The following is an 18780-nucleotide window of genomic DNA, read 5'->3' as shown; positions in this document are numbered from 1 at the left end:
TACAGCATAAGGTGGACAATTTCTTATTAGCCTACCGCAACGCGACACATGCAGTTACCAACCAGACCCCGGCCATGATGTTCTTTAACCGAAGGTTGAGATCTCGTCTGGACTTGCTCAGACCAAATGTGTGAAGAAATGTTGAGGATAAACAATTCCAGCACATCAATGAGAAGCCGACAAGGAGCTTCAACGTAGGAGAACCAGTCTTGGCCCGTGACTACCAACAGAGAAATGGCAACCCAGAACGATATGCACAAGGCAGGGGCCATTAATGTACACAGTGGATGTCGGGGAGAACATTGTGAGACGCCACGTCGATCAGATCTTAGCGTCACAGGAACGAGTCAACCCCAAGACTCGCGTACCTGGGGATGAACCCGACATACCGGTAGCATCTACCTCTGAACCAGTAGCAGTGGAAACCGATGAACTAACTGACGAAAAGGGGCCAGAATCGCCTCCGCACCAAGAACAAGAACCTCAGGAAAGGTGCTATCCCGAAAGGATCAGGAAGCCGCCCCAAGACTGAATCTATAAATGGACTATTGTTGTTTAATGTACATGTTAAAGTGTTAATTGTTATTTGAATATTATGGGTACTGCTAATCTAAAAGGGGAGGAATTGCAGTGTATGTACCTTTAAGAGAGAACTACTTTTACAGCTCCTGTATACTGTAGTACCGGCAGTGACCACACCTGTATATAAGCCTTGAGCATGCCTCTGTACCCCCAGTCTTGAGACTACCCTACTCCAGTAAATACCTGTTGATTGTTAAGTTACAGCATCCGTGTAGTTATTGAAAAACATCATACTCTCAGAATCACGGATCTAACACCTGGGATGTAGATTATCAGGCCCTGGGGATTTATCGGCCTTCAGTCCCATCAATTTTCCAAACACCATTTCCCTACAAATACTGATTTCGTTCAGTTCCACCCTTTCATCAGACCCTATGTTCCCCGGCATCTCTGGGAGGTTATTTGTGTCCTCCTTTGTGAAGACAGAACCAAAATATGTATTTAGTTGGTCTGCCATTTCTTTGTTCCCCATTATAAATTCCCCTGATTCTGACTGCAAGGGACCTATGCTTGACTTCACCAATCTTTTTCTCTTCACATATCTATAAAAGCTTTTACAGTCAGTTTTTATGTTCACTGCAAGCTTACTCTCATATTCTATTTTCCCTTTCTTAATTAATTCCTTTGCCCTCCTTTGTTGAATCCTAAACTGCTCCCAATCCTCAGGATTATTGCTTTTTCTGGCCAATTTATATGTCCTCTCCTTGGATCTTATGCTATCCCTAATTTCCCTTGTTAGCCACGGTAGAGTCACAAACATCTTGATGATAAAAGTTACCAAGCAACATAAAAGAGATGAGACATGGTTGCGCAGAGTCACTGGATATTTACCTGCGGAGATGCGACTTTGGTTGTCTGGGTGTTTCTCAGCTTCTACACCAGTCTGATGGATGGACTCATCTGCCACAGCCGACATCCACAGCATCAAGTTAGTGACCAAGGAAATGGCCAACCCACACCTGCATACAACACAGCCCGAAGGAATCAGTCTGCGGATCAGAACAAACTAGGCCAAGAATAAACTACACTTTAGCCGAGATGCATGATAAATGGTCCGAATGTATTAATGGTAACAACTTGCATTTATATCGCGCCTTTAATGTAGAGGAACACCCCAAGTGGCTTCACAGAGGCATAAAGAAATAATGGACATTTAAGCAAAGAAGGAGATATTAGGGTTAGTGAACGAAACTTTGGTCAGAATTTTGAGTGTTAAAGAGGGTCTTAAAGGAGCAGAGAAGATGGAGAGGTGAGGGCTTTCAGGAGGGATTTCGGTACTGTGAGCTCTAGGCTTCTGAAGATATCGGCACCAATGGTGAGGTGAAGGGAGTGGGGCTGAACAAGAGGTCAGAGTCAGAGGAGCGAAGAGTTCAGGGGAAGGTTGTTGGGCTGTAGTGTGACCACTGGGGGCAAATCTTGCCAATCTCCTCCCCCCCCCCCCATCCAACTCACCCCCCCCAGCGCTGACCCTGTGGACGCTGGCAGTGGGGCAGCCATCACCATCCTTCTCCACATCTCCAACGAGAATGTTCGTTCACTTGCGAACAAGGCCTTTGCCATCCATGAGCTTATTGTGGATGATTGCATCGACATTATGGCCTTGACTGAAACCTGGTTGAGGGGTGATGACGCCTTACCCTTAACTGAAGCCTCCCCGCCTAGCTATACCTTCCACCACTTGCCCAGCTCAGACTGCCATGGTGGCGGTATGGCTCTCATCACCAAATCCCCCTACTCCTCTGGCACTTTCTCCTCCTTTGAGCATCTCACCTTACTCCACCCCTCTCACCTCTCATTTAAAATCTTCGTTCTCTACCATCCACTCAAGTACCATAAAAATGTTATTACCGAGATATCTTCACCGCTTTCCTCCCTCAGCCTCTGCACCGAACAACTTCTCATCCTCGGTGATTGCAACTTCTATCACAATTCATCATGCTCTCTCTCCTCTGAGTTCACTAGCCTGCTATCCTCCCTTAATCTCTCCCTCCAGGTAAACACCCCAACCCATATTCACGGCCACCCCCTTGACCTTGCCATCTCTCGTGGCCTCGCTACTCCCATCGTGTCAATCACAGATAAGGCCATCTCTGACCACTTCCTCGTATCGCTCTCCACCCACATCACATTCCACCCCCCACCCTACTTCCTTCTGAATCCACCCCTGGAAAAAACTCACTCTCACCCTCTTACAACTGCACTTATGAAATCCCAACTGTCCAGCCTTTGGCCCTCCACTCACCACGACATTTCTGCAGCTACTGATCTGCTCAACCACACCCTCACCACCACCTTGGATGCCTGAGTCCCTATTAAAACCATTACTCTCTCTCACCCTGGCTGTTCCCCCTGGTATGGCCCTCATCTTCACTCCCTAAGTCCAAGGGACGCAGACTTAAACGGATATGGTTTAGCCATTCACCGCCAGATCTGGCTGGACCACATAAAGCATTATCGGGCCCTGCTCTCGTCTGCCAAAATTGCTCACTATTCCAAAATCATTCTGGAATGCAAAGATAAACCCCGGCTCCTATTCTCTACTGCTAACCGTCTTCTTAAACCCCTCTCCCCTGTCTCCCCCACCCTCAGCTCCGACAACAAGTGTGAGGAGCTCATGGACTTTTTTGTCTCTAAGATTGAGACCATCAGTTCAGCTGCATCTGCCACTTCCCTTCCTTCCCCTAGCCCACTGGGCCAAACTTTCTCTAAGGTTCCCCCCTGCCCTAACTCTGAACTCACATCTTTCTCCAGTTTCTCTCCGATTTCCCCTCATGACCTCTCCGCGCTCATCTTGTCCATGAGACCCACTTCCTGCTCCCTCGACCCTATTCCCACTAAACTGCTGACCAACCTACTTCCTTGTCTGGCTCCCCTGTTAGCTGACATTGTTAACAGTTCTCTCTCCTCAGGTATTGTCCCCCTCTCCCTCAAATCTGCCATCATCACCCCTCTCCTCAAAAAACCAACCTTTGACCCTTGCGTCCTTGCTAATTACCGCCCCATCTCCAACCTCCCTTTCCTCTCCAAAGTCCTTGAATGTGTTGTCGCCTCCCAAATCCGTGCCCATCTTTCCCGCAACTCCATGTTTGAATCCCTCCAATTAGGTTTCCGTGTTTGCCACAGTACCGAAACGGCTCTCACCAAAATCACAAATGGCATCCTTTGTGACTGTGACAAAGGTAAACTATCCCTCCTCATCCTTCACAGAATCACAGAAACCCCACAGTGCAGATAGAGGCCATTTTGGCCCATCGAGCCTGCACCGACACATATCCCACCCGATCCCCGTAACCCCATGTATTTAATCCCCCTAACACTAAGGGTCAATTTATCATAGCCAATCAACCTAACCTGCACATCCTTCTTGACTTGTCTGCAGCCTTTGACACAGTTGACCATTCCATCCTTCTCCAACACCTCTCCACCGTCATCCAGCTGGGTGGGACTGCACTCGCCTGGTTCCATTCTTATCTATCTAATCGTAGCCAGAGAATCACCTGCAACGGCTTCTCTTCCCACTCCCGCATCGTTACCTCTGGTGTCCCCCAAGGATCTATCCTTGGGCCCCTCCTATTTCTCATCTACATGCTGCCCCTTGGTGACATCATCTGAAAACACAGTGTCAGTTTCCACATGTACGCTGATGACACCCAGCTCTACCTCACCACCACGTCTCTCGACCCCTCCACGGTCTTTAAATTGTCAGAATGCTTGTCCGACATCCAGTTCTGGAGGAGCAGAAATTTTCTCCAATTAAATATTGGGAAGACCTAAGCCATTGTTTTCGGTCCCCGCCACAAACTCCGTTCCCTAGCCACTGACTCCATCCCTCTCCCTAACATCTGTCTGAGGCTGAACCACACTGTTCACAACCTTAGTGTCATATTTGACCTTAAAATGAGCTTCCGACCACATATCCACAGCATAACTAAGACCGCCTATTTCCATCTCCGTAACATTGCCCGTCTCTGCCCCCGCCTCAGCTCTTCTGCTGCTGAAACCCTCATCCATGCCTTTGTTACCTCTAGACTTGACTATTCCAACGCACTCCTGGCTGGCCTCCCACATTCCACCCTACGTAGACTTGAGGTGATCCAAAACTCTGCTGCCCGTGTCCTAACTCGCACCAAGTCCCGTTCGCCCATCACCCCGGTGCTCACTGACCTATATTGGCTCCCGGTTAAGCAACGCCTTGATTTCAAAATCCTTGTTTTCAAATCCCTCCATGGCCTCGCCCCTCCCTATCTCTGTAATCTCCTTCAGCCCCACCACCGCCTGAGATATCTGCGCTCCTCTAATTCTGCCCTCCTGAGCACCCCTGAGTATAATCGCTCAACCATTGATGGCCGTGCCTTCTGTTGCCTCGGCCCTAAGCTCTGAAATTCCCTGCTTAAACCTCTCCACCTCTCCACCTCTCTTTCCTCCTTTAAGACGCTCCTTAAAACCTGCCTCTTTGACCAAGCTTTTGGTCACCTGCACTAATTTCTCCCTGTGTGGCTCGGTGTCAAATTTTTTGTCTTATAACACTCCTGTGAAGTGCCCTGGGATGTTTTACTGCTTTAAAGGCGCTATATAAATACAAGTTGTTGTTGTTGTTGGGATGGGTGAGTCACAGCCATGAAATGATTGAAACACAATGATGAGAATTTTAAATTTGAGATGTTGGAAGACCGGGATTGAATGTAGGTCAGCAAAAGCAGGAGTGATGGGTGGGTGAGGGGACTAAGTGTGGAATAGGATACGGCAGTGGAATTTTGGAGTAGCTGAAGTGTATGGAGGATGGAAGATGGGAGACCGTCCAGGAGAGCGTTGGAATAGTCATGTCTGGAGGTAACAAAGGCAATGGGATGAGGGTTTCAGCAACAGATGAGCTGAGGCAGGGGAGGAGACGGGCGATGTTACGGAGGTGGAAGTAGACGGTCTTTATGATGGAGAGGTTATGTGGTTGGAACCTCAGCTTGGGGTCAAAGAGGATGGCAAGGTTACGAACAGTCTGGTTGAGCCAGAGAGAGGAGGATGGTGGTGAGAGTGCAGATTATGTGGCGGGGCTTGAAGATGATGGCTTCAGTCTTCCCAATAGTTAGCTGGATGAAATTGCAGCTCATCCGAGACAATGTTGGAGAAGCAGTCTGACAACACAGAGACAATGGGAGAGTCGAGAGAGGTGGTGGAGAGGTCAAGTTGGATGCCATCATGGTACAGGTGGACGCTGACCCCATGTCTACGAATGATGTTGCCAAGGCGCAGCGTAGGGACGAGGAAGAGGAGGGACAGATCCTGGGGGACTCCAGAGGTGATGATGTGGGGGTGCGAAGGGAAATCATTGATAGAGATGCTCTGGCTACAACTGGATGGCTAAGCCTGGAACTAGGCGAGGACCGTTGAACTGAGCTGGACAATGCAGGAGAGGCTGAAACATTAACTCTGTTTCTCTCTCCACTGACGCTGCCTGACCTGCGGAGTGTTTCCAGCATTTTCTGTTTATATTTCAGATTTCCAGCATCCACAGTATTTTGCTTTTTGAATGCAGGAAAGGTGTTGGAGGAGCGTGGTGTGGTCAGCGATGTTGTAGGCTGCAGAGAGGTCAAGAAGGATGGCATTTAGAACATTTGAAAAGGGCTGAGTGAATTGCATGGTAGGGATAGGACTGAAGGCCAGATGGAGCGGTGCAGATAGAGATGACAAAATGAGAAGAATGATATAGATAAGGAGGGCCATTTAGTCCAGATTATACAAGGTCTGTGGAAGGAACCAGCTAGATAGGTTGAATGGCTGATTCTCACTTCATGCTTTCTGCAGTCCTTTAGAATACTACCTCAAATATACATAAAGATGTCCTTGACTCTCATTAGATATTGATGAGCACTGAGGAATCCTTTGGCCTCTTTCTCAACCCAAGGGCTGGTAAACTCTAAAGATCTGACCCCAAGTTCCCTGCTAGTCTTTGAGTCCGTCTGCACCAACAAGGAACATGACCACAACCCTCCATCATGGCCTCCCCCTCAGCAGACAATGGATTGGCTCGTACTCCGTCCTGCTTTCCACCTGATTTATGCTGGTAAATCGGACGGATCTGATTGGAGAATTCAGGATCTTCCATGGTCAGTGACTAATCTGCTATTAATCAACAAAATGAAAGACACTTAGCGTGTCTGCTGAGAGCAAAGTGCTGCCCCCCACTGGCCTAGTGAGTAGGCTTTACAGACCAGCATGTCCAGGTATTCCTGCTGGGAAGTGCGTGTCAGGGTGGCGGGCGAGGGCAGAACCAAATTCAACTGGGAATTGCCCTCGCAAGTACCTTGCTGACACTCACTTTCTAGGCTTCCACAAGAAGGATGGCTACTTGGGTGAGATAGTGGAAGGCTGTTGAGATCTGGGAATTGTACCCCTGCAAGTCTTAAACGTCTTCAGAAGAAGAAGAAGGGAAAGAAAGGGAGACATTTGCAGAAATAAAAGAATGCACTGTGAGGCATCAGACAGATGTGGACACAAAACTGTGTGCTAGATTTAACGGTTGATCTATAAAATGTGTTCAATGGTGCCATACAGAGGAAAGTCAAGCCTACCCAAATTCAACCTTGCTGCTGACTTCTAATCACCTCATACTCACTACTGAACAAACCTGCCCAACCTGGCCTTTTTACCAACCAAACCAACACACCTCTAACCTGCCCAACCAAACCAACACACCTCTAACCTGCCCAACCAAACCAACACACCTCTAACCTGCCCAACCAAACCAACACACCTCTAACCTGCCCAACCAAACCAACACACCTCTAACCTGCCCAACCAAACCAACACACCTCTAACCTGCCCAATCAAACCAACACTCCTCTAACCTGCCCTCCAGAACCAGCCCCAGTGTCCTCATTTTATTTGCTGGCCTAATCTCACTGTGATCCATTCTTGGTTATTGATCTGATGTCTCGATCGACCTCATTCAGCCTCAGTACCGACCCAACCTCATCTTTTGGCATGGCCATTCACTGGTGATCTTCCTGTTTTTATTACACACTACCCTTGAACACATGGATGGTATATTTGGTCATTGTCTTGAATATCTCCACAGTCTGACGCCGTGCTCTCCTGGGCAAACTGGTTGCCATCGCATATTCATCCATCAGTCTCTGTTCTTGCCCGTCTTGTGCTGCATTTGTTGGCTTATCCTCTGACTCTGACCCCAATCAGGGGTTCTCCAGGATACTCACCACTCACCCACTCTGATCCGTCTCTATACCAAGGACCTCCTCCACTAAACCTTGCCCACATAACATTTTGCCAGTTATCTCATTCAACTTCCCTAACAGTGTCAGCTGTGGTTCAGTGGGTATCACACTCGCCTCTGAGCCAGAAGGCTGTGGGTTCAAGTCTCACTCCAGGGACTTGAGCACAAAAATCTAGGCTGACACTCCAGTGCAGTGCTGAAGGAGTGCTGCACTGTCGGAGGTGCCGTCTTTCAGATGAGACGTTAAACCGTAAAAGGTCCCATGGCCACTATTTTGAAGAAGAGCAGGGGAGTTATCCCTGGTGTCCTGGCCAATATTTATCCCTCAATCAACATCACTAAAAAACAGATTAATCTGGTCATCATCACATTGCTGTTTGTGGGAGCTTGCTGTGCACAAATTGGCTGCTGCATTTCCCACATTACAACAGCGACTACACTTCAAAAGTACTTCATTGGCTGTAAAGTGTTTGAGACGTCCAGTGGTCGTGAAAGGCGCTATATAAATGCAAGTCTTTCTTTCTTCAGTGACTGATCTCAATATCACCTCTGAACTCCTGCATAGTCTTCATTGCCAATTCTCCCCCAAAGAAGCTTGGTTTCCTCTTTTGTGCCAAACCCTTCTTTTCTCCTCGAAAGCTCTTAACTCCCCATAAAGTCCAAGTCTATCCAAGTTTTGTGCCGCGTAATGAATACTTGATTTAAAACATCTTTTCTATTTTTTTCAATCTTGGTGATGGCCCATCATACTGCTGACCCGGGATAGACACCACAAAGACATAGTTATCCAGATGACCCAGTCCAATTATGGGACATGCCTTATTAATCCCAGAAGCCATTCATGGTACCGACTTAATATCATTCATATACAACTTTGCTTCTCTACTACCTCTGTTTTTGTGTTACATAGGAAGAGGAGGCCATTCAGCCCCTCAAGCTTGTTGCCACATTCAATTAGGTCATGGCTGATCTGTATCTCAACTGCATTTCCCTGCCTTTGTTCCATATCCTTGATAGCTTTGCCCAATAAAAATCTATCAATCTCAGTCTTGAAAGCTCCAATTGTCCCCCAGCATCCATAGCCTTTTGCGGGAGAAAATTCCAGATTTCTACTACCCTTTGTGTGAAAAGGTGCTTCCTGACTTCGCTCCTGAACAGCCTAGCTCTAATTTTAAGTTCATGTCCCCTGGTTCTGAATTCCCCCAACAGAGGAAATAGTTTGGTGAATCTCCATGCTCATGAAGGGAAGGGATTCTAAAAATTAGAGAACAAAACATTTGAGGGACCCAGGTCAACACCAAGGGGGAAAAATTCAGTTGGTTAGCACCTCCAGTTAGCACCTGGCGGGGGTGTTAATGGGGCGCTGATGCAGTAGCAACGGGGCGAGGCGAATCCAGGGACGTACGCCAAATCCGCCCCCCCACCCCCCGTAGCACCGCCGCTATGAGTTACCGCTGGGGGTCTCAGTGCCAGGCAGATCGTGACATCAGTGAGTGTGCAACGCTCACTGGGCACCCGATCTGCAAAGTTCATTGTCACCACCCTGCAACAGGAAGAGGAGGCATCAAGCAGGCGGATGCCGGCTTCAGGGGTGCTACTTGCAGGGATCATGAGTAATGAGTCATCGCTGTCATGTTAGTGCTGTTTCACTGCTTTCTTATCAGTTTGACATTGTGCAACAGTTTAATTCAGTCATTTAAAGGTTGTTTAGTATCAGGAGTGTTGTGGCTACTAACAATTAGTTACATTTATTCTCACCATATATCAAACTGCTACACATCATTACATTAATGGGGGCCGTGCTGGCCGTCAACCTTGCCTTCCAGAATCTACAACAGAAGGAGCGCAGGCAGCGAGAAAGATTGGAACATGTGGTCAGAGGGAGGAGGAGGGCCATCAGGGCTCTCAACAGGAGGCCTTACCCGCCAAGGGTATTCCGAGAGCACTTCTCCTACCTTCAACTAAGCAAGGAGCAGTGTATTAGAAGGCTCCGTTTCAACAAGGAGGTGGTCACAGAACTCTGCCACCTTCTGCAACCACACCTTGAGCCTCAGATCAGGGTGACCACCGCTCTCTCAGTGGCTGTCAAGGTCATCGTCGCCTTCAATTTCTTCGCCAGTAGATCCTTTCAGTCTGCAACAGGAGATATAGCGAACATCTCAAAGTTTGCCGTTCATTGCTGCATCCAGGAGGTCACAGAGGCTCTCCACAGTAGGAGAAGGGACTACATTTCCTTCCCCATCACCAAAGAGAAGCAGGACGAACGTGCATGTGGCTTTGCCAGGATAGCGGGCTTCCCCATGGTGCAGGGTGCCATTGACTGCGCCTGTGTGGGTTTGCGAGCACCGCATAACAATCCTGAGATCTTCTGTAACCGCAAAGGCTACCATTCACTTAATGTGCAGTTGGTATGTGACCACACACAGTGAATCCTCAATGTCAATGCCCGTTATCCTGCCAGCAGTCACGATGCCTTCATCCTGCACCAGACCGGTGTGCCAGCACTCTTCCAGCCACCATGTCAATCTCGCAGATGGCTGGTCGGAGACAAGGGCTACCCGCTCTCCACCTGGCTCATGACTCCTCTCCACAACCTCAACATGGCTGCTCAGTACTCATACAATGAGAGCCATGCTGCCACCAGGAACATCATCGAGCAGACCATCGGGGTGCTCAAACAATGGTTCCACTGCCTTGACTGCTCGGGAGGAGCCCTCCAGTACTCGGCTGAGCGGGTGTCCCATTTCATCATGGTGTGCTGCATGCTCCACAACCTGGGCATCATGAGGGCCCAGCCCTTGCCACCGGGGATTGCGGGACCACCTCAGGAGGAGGAAGAGGGAGAGGAGGAGAAGGATGAAGATGAGGAGGAAGAGGAAGATGAGGAGGAGGAGGAGGAACAGGGCACCCTTGCCATTGCACCTATCATCTCCGTGTGCATGCCCATCACCCTTCTTCTAAAGGCCTCCCTATCGAGATCCTCATCTAAGTCCTGTGCAGCAGAACTCGCGTGCCAACTCGCTCTCTGGGGAGCTGGCCCCCGAGCTACCCTTTCCCCCTGGCCTTGCTGCAGCCCACTCATCCCTGATGTATCACTCTGTGTGGATCCCGCTACTATACTAGCCTCTAAAGAACGCATAGTGCCAGAATCTGAGCTGGTGCCTGCGGGTGAGACATGCAGTGATGCGGTGTGTTCTTCCTCCTCCTCTTCTCCCGCCTCGCTCTCTACGGTGCCCTCAGGGACAGGCTGCTCAGGTACTTGCTCATTATCTGAAAGCATAAAGGCACAAGATTCGGGTTAAAGTGAGGGGAGGTGGCAGGAAGGGAGAAATGCATGCATACAGCATGATTAGCTGGAAAGTGCAAAAGGCTTGTGGGGTGAGGGGGAATTGGGATGTGAGAAGAAGGAGTCAGGATGAACATACCATTTTTGTCCCCAAGGAGGTCAACGTCGCCGGTGGCCACAGCACCCACCACCTGGCGCCCACTAATCTGCAGCACTCTATTCTCCAGCGCAGACAGTGGTTGGGTGTCGGCTTGTCCCCCCGCCTGTGCGCTCTCGCTCCCTCCTGTTGTGAGCCACCTTGGCCTGCAAGAGAAAGGAAAGTGTGTGAGTGAATGTGGAGAAATGTGTTTGGGTGATGTGCCTGCCATAGTTGAATAGCTGTCATTGTGTGCAAGGTGTGAGATGTGGGTGTGAGTGTTGGTAGGTGGAGATTGTTGGTGGGTGAGTGCTGGGGGCGTGGTGCTTTGGGCAGTGTGTGCAGACTGAGGTTTAGATGGTGGTATGTAGCATTTGTTGAAGCTTTCACTCACCCTGACCACCCAAGTGAGGTCGTTAAATTTCTTCCTGCACTGTGCGTGGGTCCTGGGGACCACAGTGCTGCCCTAGACATGCTGGGCTACCTCCCTCCACATGGTGCGGAAGACTTGCAGCGAGGGCCTCCTGCCACTTGCCGGGTAGAGCACAGCCCTCCGTCTTTCCACTGCGAACACCAACACCTCCAATGCATGGTCACAGAATCTGCGGGCTCGCTCCCTGGGGCGTGGATCATTACGGCTGCTTGAGTCCTCCGGCTCCTTCTCCTTGACCTGCTGCTGCTGGCTGAGACAGCTGCACAGCCAGCAATGATGAGACTGAGGTTCTGCCGCATCAATGAACCTCCCCTTTAAGAACCGGAAAGAACCTGTGGCAATGATGACTTGTGATTAGACTGCACCTGATATTGTTTAGCGCTTCGAGTTTAACGCCACTGAGCTAGGCCATCAGTGCTTGATTTAGCGTTCCAATCCTTTCTTTGTGCAATGAGACTGAATTTTGCGTGCAGTCTGAAGCATTAACGCCTGCCGCTAATTCTCAAACTTTTTAAAAGTTACCGCCCACACCTGGGCTATAATGAATTTCTCACCCCAAGAGCCTGGCAAAGCTGCCTCCATTCTACCCAAAGAACCAACCACTAGAAGTCCTTTACCTGACCAGCATCACCTTCCTCAGAAGCTGGGGTAGGAACCAAGATTAAAGAAAACAAACAAGCTCACCTTGTGATGTCCTGATGTACCTGAGCACAGTCTTTGGAATGGACCCATAGAAAGTACGACTGGATTAGGGAACAAAGCAGAGAGAATGGTTGATAATACTGTCCAGATAAACAGGGCAGACACAAAGGATAAATTCACCGATCCTGCTCTCCTGGGAAACCCCCCCTTGAAGGGCGTGCCGATCGGGGGTTGGGCTCCGACACCACATTGCCGAGGTTCCCAGCCCGCACAGCCTTCGAGCACGGATTCCTGCCGGAGCCACAGGTCGGTGAACTCACCACACAGTAAATCGGGAATCGTTCACATGTCCGCACCTCACTTACCTGCATGAAGATAAATACAATCTGAATGCTCGGGAAGAGGAATTGAATCGGATGCTGGCAGCCTGCGAATCCGGCAGCATGGAGAATCTTGAAGACGTCGAGCAGTAAACTGCACGCTCCAAAGAGCAGGAGCCCTCCTGCCAATCAGAACACAGACCAGGATCAATGGCTGAGCCTCAACTGGGTTTAGAGAGGAGACAGCGACCCCGCTTTTAATGCAGGGTGGTGGGGGGTACAGTGCCCGCGGGTCCCTGAGCGGGGCGTGAGCCCGGGGGGTACAGTGCCCGTGGGCCCCTGAGCGGGGAGCGAGCCCGGGGGGTACAGTGCCTGCGGGCCCCTGAGCGGGGAGCAAGCCCGGGGGGGTACAGTGCCCGCGGGCCCCTGAGCGGGGAGCGAGCCCGGGGGGTACACTGCCCGCGGGCCCCTGAGCGGGGAGTGAGCCCGGGTGGTACAGTGCCCGCGGGCCCCTGAGCGGGGAGTGAGCCCGGGGGGTACAGTGCCCGCGGGCCCCTGAGCGGGGAGTGAGCCCGGGGGGTACAGTGCCCGCGGGCCCCTGAGTGGGGAGTGAGCCCGGGGGGTACAGTGCCCGCGGGCCCCTGAGCGGGGAGTGAGCCCGGGGGGTACAGTGCCCACGGGCCCCTGAGCGGGGAGTGAGCCCGGGGGGCACAGTGCCCGCGGGCCCCTGAGCGGGGAGCGAGCCCGGGGGGTACAGTGCCCGCGGGCCCCTGAGCGGGGAGCGAGCCCGGGGGGGTACAGTGCCCGCGGGCCCCTGAGCGGGGAGCGAGCCCGGGGGGTACAGTGCCCGCGGGCCCCTGAGCGGGGAGTGAGCCCGGGGGGCACAGTGCCCGCGGGCCCCTGAGCGGGGAGCGAGCCCGGGGGTACAGTGCCCGCGGGCCCCTGAGCGGGGAGCGAGCCCGGGGGGTACAGTGCCCGCGGGCCCCTGAGCGGGGAGCGAGCCCGGGGGGGTACAGTGCCCGCGGGCCCCTGAGCGGGGAGCGAGCCCGGGGGGTACAGTGCACGCGGGCCTCTGAGCGGGGAGCGAGCCCGGGGGGTACAGTGCCCACGGGCCCCTGAGCGGGGAGCGAGCCCGGGGGGTACAGTGCCCACGGCCCCTGAGCGGGGAGCGAGCCCGGGGGGGTACAGTGCCCGCGGGCCCCTGAGCGGGGAGCGAGCCCGGGGGGTACAGTGCCCACGGGCCCCTGAGCGGGGAGCGAGCCCGGGGGGTACAGTGCCCACGGCCCCTGAGCGGGGAGCGAGCCCGGGGGGTACAGTGCCCGCGGGCCCCTGAGCGGGGAGCGAGCCCGGGGGGTACAGTGCCAACGGGCCCCTGAGCGGGGAGCGAGCCCGGGGGGTACAGTGCCCACGGCCCCTGAGCGGGGAGCGAGCCCGGGGGGTACAGTGCCCGCGGGCCCCTGAGCGGGGAGCGAGCCCGGGGGGTACAGTGCCCGCGGGCCTCTGAGCGGGGAGTGAGCCTGGGGGTACAGTGCCCGTGGGCCCCTGAACGGGGAGCGAGCCCGGGGGGGTACAGTGCCCGCGGGCCCCTGAGCAGGGAGCGAGCCTGGGGGTACAGTGCTCGCAGGCCCCTGAGCGGGGAGCGAGCCCGGGGGGTACAGTGCCCGCGGGCCCCTGAGCGGGGAGCGAGCCCGGGGGGTACAGTGCCCGCGGGCCCCTGAGCGGGGAGCGAGCCCGGGGGGTACAGTGCCCGCGGGCCCCTGAGCAGGGAGTGAGCCTGGGGGTACAGTGCCCGTGGGCCCCTGAACGGGGAGCGAGCCCGGGGGGTACAGTGCCCGCGGGCCCCTGAGCGGGGAGCGAGCCCGGGGGTACAGTGCCCGCGGGCCCCTGAGCGGGGAGCGAGCCCGGGGGGTACAGTGCCCGCGGGCCCCTGAGCGGGGAGCGAGCCTGGGGGGGTACAGTGCCCGCGGGCCCCTGAATGGAGAGCGAGCCCGGGGGAACAGTGCCCGCGGGCCTCTGAACGGGGAGTGAGCCCGGGGGGGTACAGTGCCTGCGGGCCCCTGAGCGGGGAGTGAGCCCGGGGGGTACAGTGCACACGGGCCCCTGAGTGAGGAGCGAGCCCGGGGGTACAGTGCCCGCGGGCCCCTGAGCGGGGAGTGAGCCTGGGGGTACAGTGCCCGCGGGCCTCTGAGCGGGGAGTGAGCCCAGGGGTACAGTGCCCGTGGGCCCCTGAACGGGGAGCGAACCCGGGGGGTACAGTGCCCGCGGGCCCCTGAGCAGGGAGTGAGCCTGGGGGTACAGTGCCCGCAGGCCCCTGAGCGGGGAGCGAGCCCGGGGGGGTACAGTGCCCGCAGGCCCCTGAGCGGGGAGCGAGCCCGGGGGGTCCACGGGGATTCTCTATCTGAACGGCCAGCCTCATTAACATAAATGCCCCTCGAATACCTTCCGACACCCAGCTAGATCCACTGCCTGGCCGGTGGGCGGGCGGGAGCGGGAATTTGGCAGCAGGAGGCCGCAGCTGGGGACCCGTGGTAAAGTTCCTAGGCCGTCAGTGAATGGTGGGGGTGTGGGAGTCTCTGGCCACGATCAGGGGAGGGGGGAGGCCGGGGCAAGGGAGGCCCAAGGCTTCCTCGCGAGGTCTGGAGGTGCTCTCTGGGCGTCACAAGGAGGCATATTTAAAGAAGAACAGGTTGGTATCGGGACACAGCAGGGATCAGAGGAAGTGATTGACCTCATTTTAATTCCCCCCCCCCCCAACCAGGCAAAGGGAGTTAAAATGGAAGCCAAACTCTCTCCCTCCCCCCCACTGTGGAGCTGTTGGTGTGGAGCAGACTCCCACATAAAACAACTGGGGCCGGAGACTATGAACTGCTTCAAAAAGGAGCTGGTTGAACATCTGGGAAGGCATGGGTGTGGGGCTGACAGGGGTAACTGCGAATGGAGGTCATAGAATCACTGAATTTACAGCCCAGGAGGAGGCTATTCGGCCCATCATACCTGTGCCAGCTCTCGAACTGAAGCACTCTACTCTAATCCCATTTCTCCGCCCCCACCCCCCAAGTCCTATTTTATTCCTCGGGGGTGGCAGGAGGGGGGGGGTGTCAATGGCAAGTAAAATGTGTCCGTGAGTAAAATGGGCGGTTAATCTGATCGCGACAGTCGCTCACCGGACGGTTATGGTAACATTACCACCCTTCCATTTCAAAGCCTCGTTCAATGATATTCAAGTCTCTCCCTCAACAGCCCCTTGTGGTAAAGCATAGATGCATTTAAGGGGGAGGGAGAAAGGAATAGAAGGATATGCTGATAGGGTGGGAGGAGGCACGTGTGGAGCCTAAACACCGGCACGGACCAGTTGGGCCGAATGGCCTGTTTCTGTGCTGTAAATACCATGTAATTCTATGCTGTGTAATCCCTCAGTGGAAACATCTCTTCTAACGCCCCCCTTTGTTCTTCTATTGATAATCCTCAGTCTGTTCCCATCCCCCCCATTACCGATTTCCCAAACAGCGGGAAACAAACTTTCACTGTTTTATACTCTCAAATCCTTTCAGAAATGTGAAACCCTCCATCAGACTGCACCTCCGCACACCCCCGCAACCTTCTCTGTTCCAGTGAAAAAATTCCAATTTACTGAATTCTCTTCATCACTATTAGCCCCATTCCTCTTTTAATTTGAGGCAAGCTGACACTCCATGGGGTAATGCGATTCCTGTTTCTCATTGAAACTTATAAAATTCTAACAGGACTAGACAGACTAGATGCAGGAAGGATGTTCCTGATGGCGGGGGAGTCCAGAACCAGGGGTCACAGTCTAAGGATAAGGGGTAAGCCATTTAGGACAGAGATGAAGAGGAATTTCTTCACCCAGAGAGTGGTGAACCTGTGGAATTCTCTACCACACAAGATAGTGGAGGCCAATTCATTAAATATATTCAAGAAGGAGTTGGATATATTTCTTAAGGCTAAGGGAATCAAGGGATATAGGGAGAAAGCAGGGACCGGGTACTGAATTTGGATGATCAGTCATGATCGCATTGAATGGCGGAGCAGGTTCGAAGGGCCAAATGGCCTACTCCTGCTCCTATCTTCTATGTTTCTATGTTTCTATGTTTCTGTTCGACTGGAACAGTGGGATTCCTCCCTGTGGAGACAGACACACCGAGTTGAATCGTGATGTGGAGACGGAGAGATATTCGGAATTGTCTTTGGGGATCGGGAAAGGTTTCACGTAACTTTAAATCAGCGGAGCATGAGTGCAAAAGACAAAGCTGAAGTGTTTGCAATCATCTTCAGCCAGAAGTGCCGAGTGGATGATCCATCTCGGCCTCCTCCTGAGGTCCCCACCATCACAGATGCCAGTCTTCAGCCAATTCGATTCACTCAGTGATATCAAGAAATGGTTGAGTGCACTGGACACAGCAGAGGCTACAGGCCCCAACAACATGCAGCTGTGGTGCTGAAGGCCCGTGCTCCAAGGTCAAAGTAACCACACACATCCCAGAGATCTCAAACCCAATCCATTCTCTGAAACTTCTTCTGATGTATATTTGACAGTTAATTCAACCGCGTAAATCCCCGGAGAATAATACACCCCTTTAGCTATTGCTTTCAAGAATGATTCCATCTTCATTTGTAACATAAGCACCACCCTGGTATTCCACCTGCTCAACACCATCCAGGACAGAACAGTCCACTGGATCAGGAGCCCCCGGCCACTTCGCTCAAGATCCACTCTCTTCACCGCCAGCGCACCGTGGCTGCAGTGACAGGGTAACACAAAGAATTCGACCCAACACAATCGTCGCTAAGCAAAAGGAAAAATATCTGACATATTGGGCAGAAACAACAAAAACCCAAAGCAAACTCAATTGCTACTTGGCCCTAAACAGACAATACAACATAGCTGATTACCTGACCATGGTAAAGGATAACAAACTGAGAAGAACCTTGACAAGGTACAGACTTAGCGAACATAGCCTAGCGATCGAAAAAGGCAGACACAGGCAGACCAGGCTGCCAAGAGAAGACAGGATATGCTCTCACTGCAGTCAGGGAGTAGTGGAGACAGAGATGCACTTCCTCACAGCCTGTGGAAAATATCAGGACATCAGGGAGAATTTCTACCAAAAATTCTCACAAATATGCCCTGAATTCAGAAATTTGAATGACAACCAAAAACTCCCATTCCTACTGGGAGAGGAGAGAAGCTGTGTAACACTGGCGGCACACTATGTTACAGCTTGCCATGAACAGAGGGACAACCAGTAAACTAAGAAATGAATATATATAAACAATGCGAATGTATATTTATACACTCAGGGATATACCTGTTTATACACTGTATGAATAGAACTGCATTTATGTGCTCAACCATAAATGTATTTTGATGCTTTGGCAACATAAGATGTAACTTATCATGCCAATAAAGCGATTTGAATTGTGAATTGTGTACTATCTACAAGGTGCACTGCCACAACTCGCCAAGGTTACTTCAAAAGCACCTCCCAGGCTCCAGTGTTTCGCTATATTACATGAGTGACTACATTTCAAAAAGTACTTCATCGGCTGTAAAGCGCTTTGGGATGTCCTGAGGTCGTGAAAGGCGCTATAGAAATGCAAGTCTTTCTGCTTTACTACAACAGATAACCTGCTACAAATGGCAAGGTTATATATCTGATGCTCGTACTGTGGAGGGAAGACCCAAATACTGGACAACATCTCTGCCCCCAGGGCCATCCGCTGATGGAGCCGGGCGATAACAAGCTAGAAATTGGAAACGCCCAACTTAAAGTGTCAATAAGACAGGCTGAGAGGGCCTTAACTGAAAGTGGGCGAGAGAAAAATAAAGTGTGGCACGGAGTTAGTGCAGAGCGAGCCCAGGGTTGTTACAGGGAGCTGAGAGAACCACAGCTGAAGAGGCTGAGACTGACTCTTGTGTCTGCAGTAGGCGAGGCACCAAATCGAAAACTTAAAGGGCTGGATTGTCCTCCAGGCCGGGTTTGCCGCTGATGGAAGGGCAGACTGTGACCTGGGTGGACCCCAGGCATGATCTCCAGCACCAGACGGGGAGTCCGCCGTTGCTAATGAGAAGGAAAGGCTGCTGAAAGGTCAGAAGAGCCCTGAGGTTTGACAAGGCTCCCCGTGAGCTAAGCA

General features: G+C 52.5%; 1 protein-coding gene across 1 annotated transcript in view; it reads right to left on the bottom strand.

Annotated features, from left to right (window-relative positions):
• Positions 1-18780, bottom strand: part of otop2 (otopetrin 2) — a 39257-nt gene that overhangs the window by 17165 nt on the left and 3312 nt on the right. The window contains exons 2-4 of the mRNA XM_085964083.1: positions 12673-12809; positions 12350-12408; positions 1414-1541 (exon numbers count right to left, since the gene is read on the bottom strand). Of these exons, the coding sequence (XP_085820209.1) occupies positions 1414-1541; positions 12350-12408; positions 12673-12809 (324 nt within the window). The remainder of the gene's footprint in view (positions 1-1413; positions 1542-12349; positions 12409-12672; positions 12810-18780) is intronic.

Source organism: Somniosus microcephalus, chromosome 21 (assembly GCF_052327205.1).
Source record: "Somniosus microcephalus isolate GS21.2 chromosome 21, FLI_Smic_1.0, whole genome shotgun sequence".
NCBI classification, from domain to species: domain Eukaryota; kingdom Metazoa; phylum Chordata; class Chondrichthyes; order Squaliformes; family Somniosidae; genus Somniosus; species Somniosus microcephalus.
This window is presented reverse-complemented; position numbering and strand designations above follow the sequence as displayed.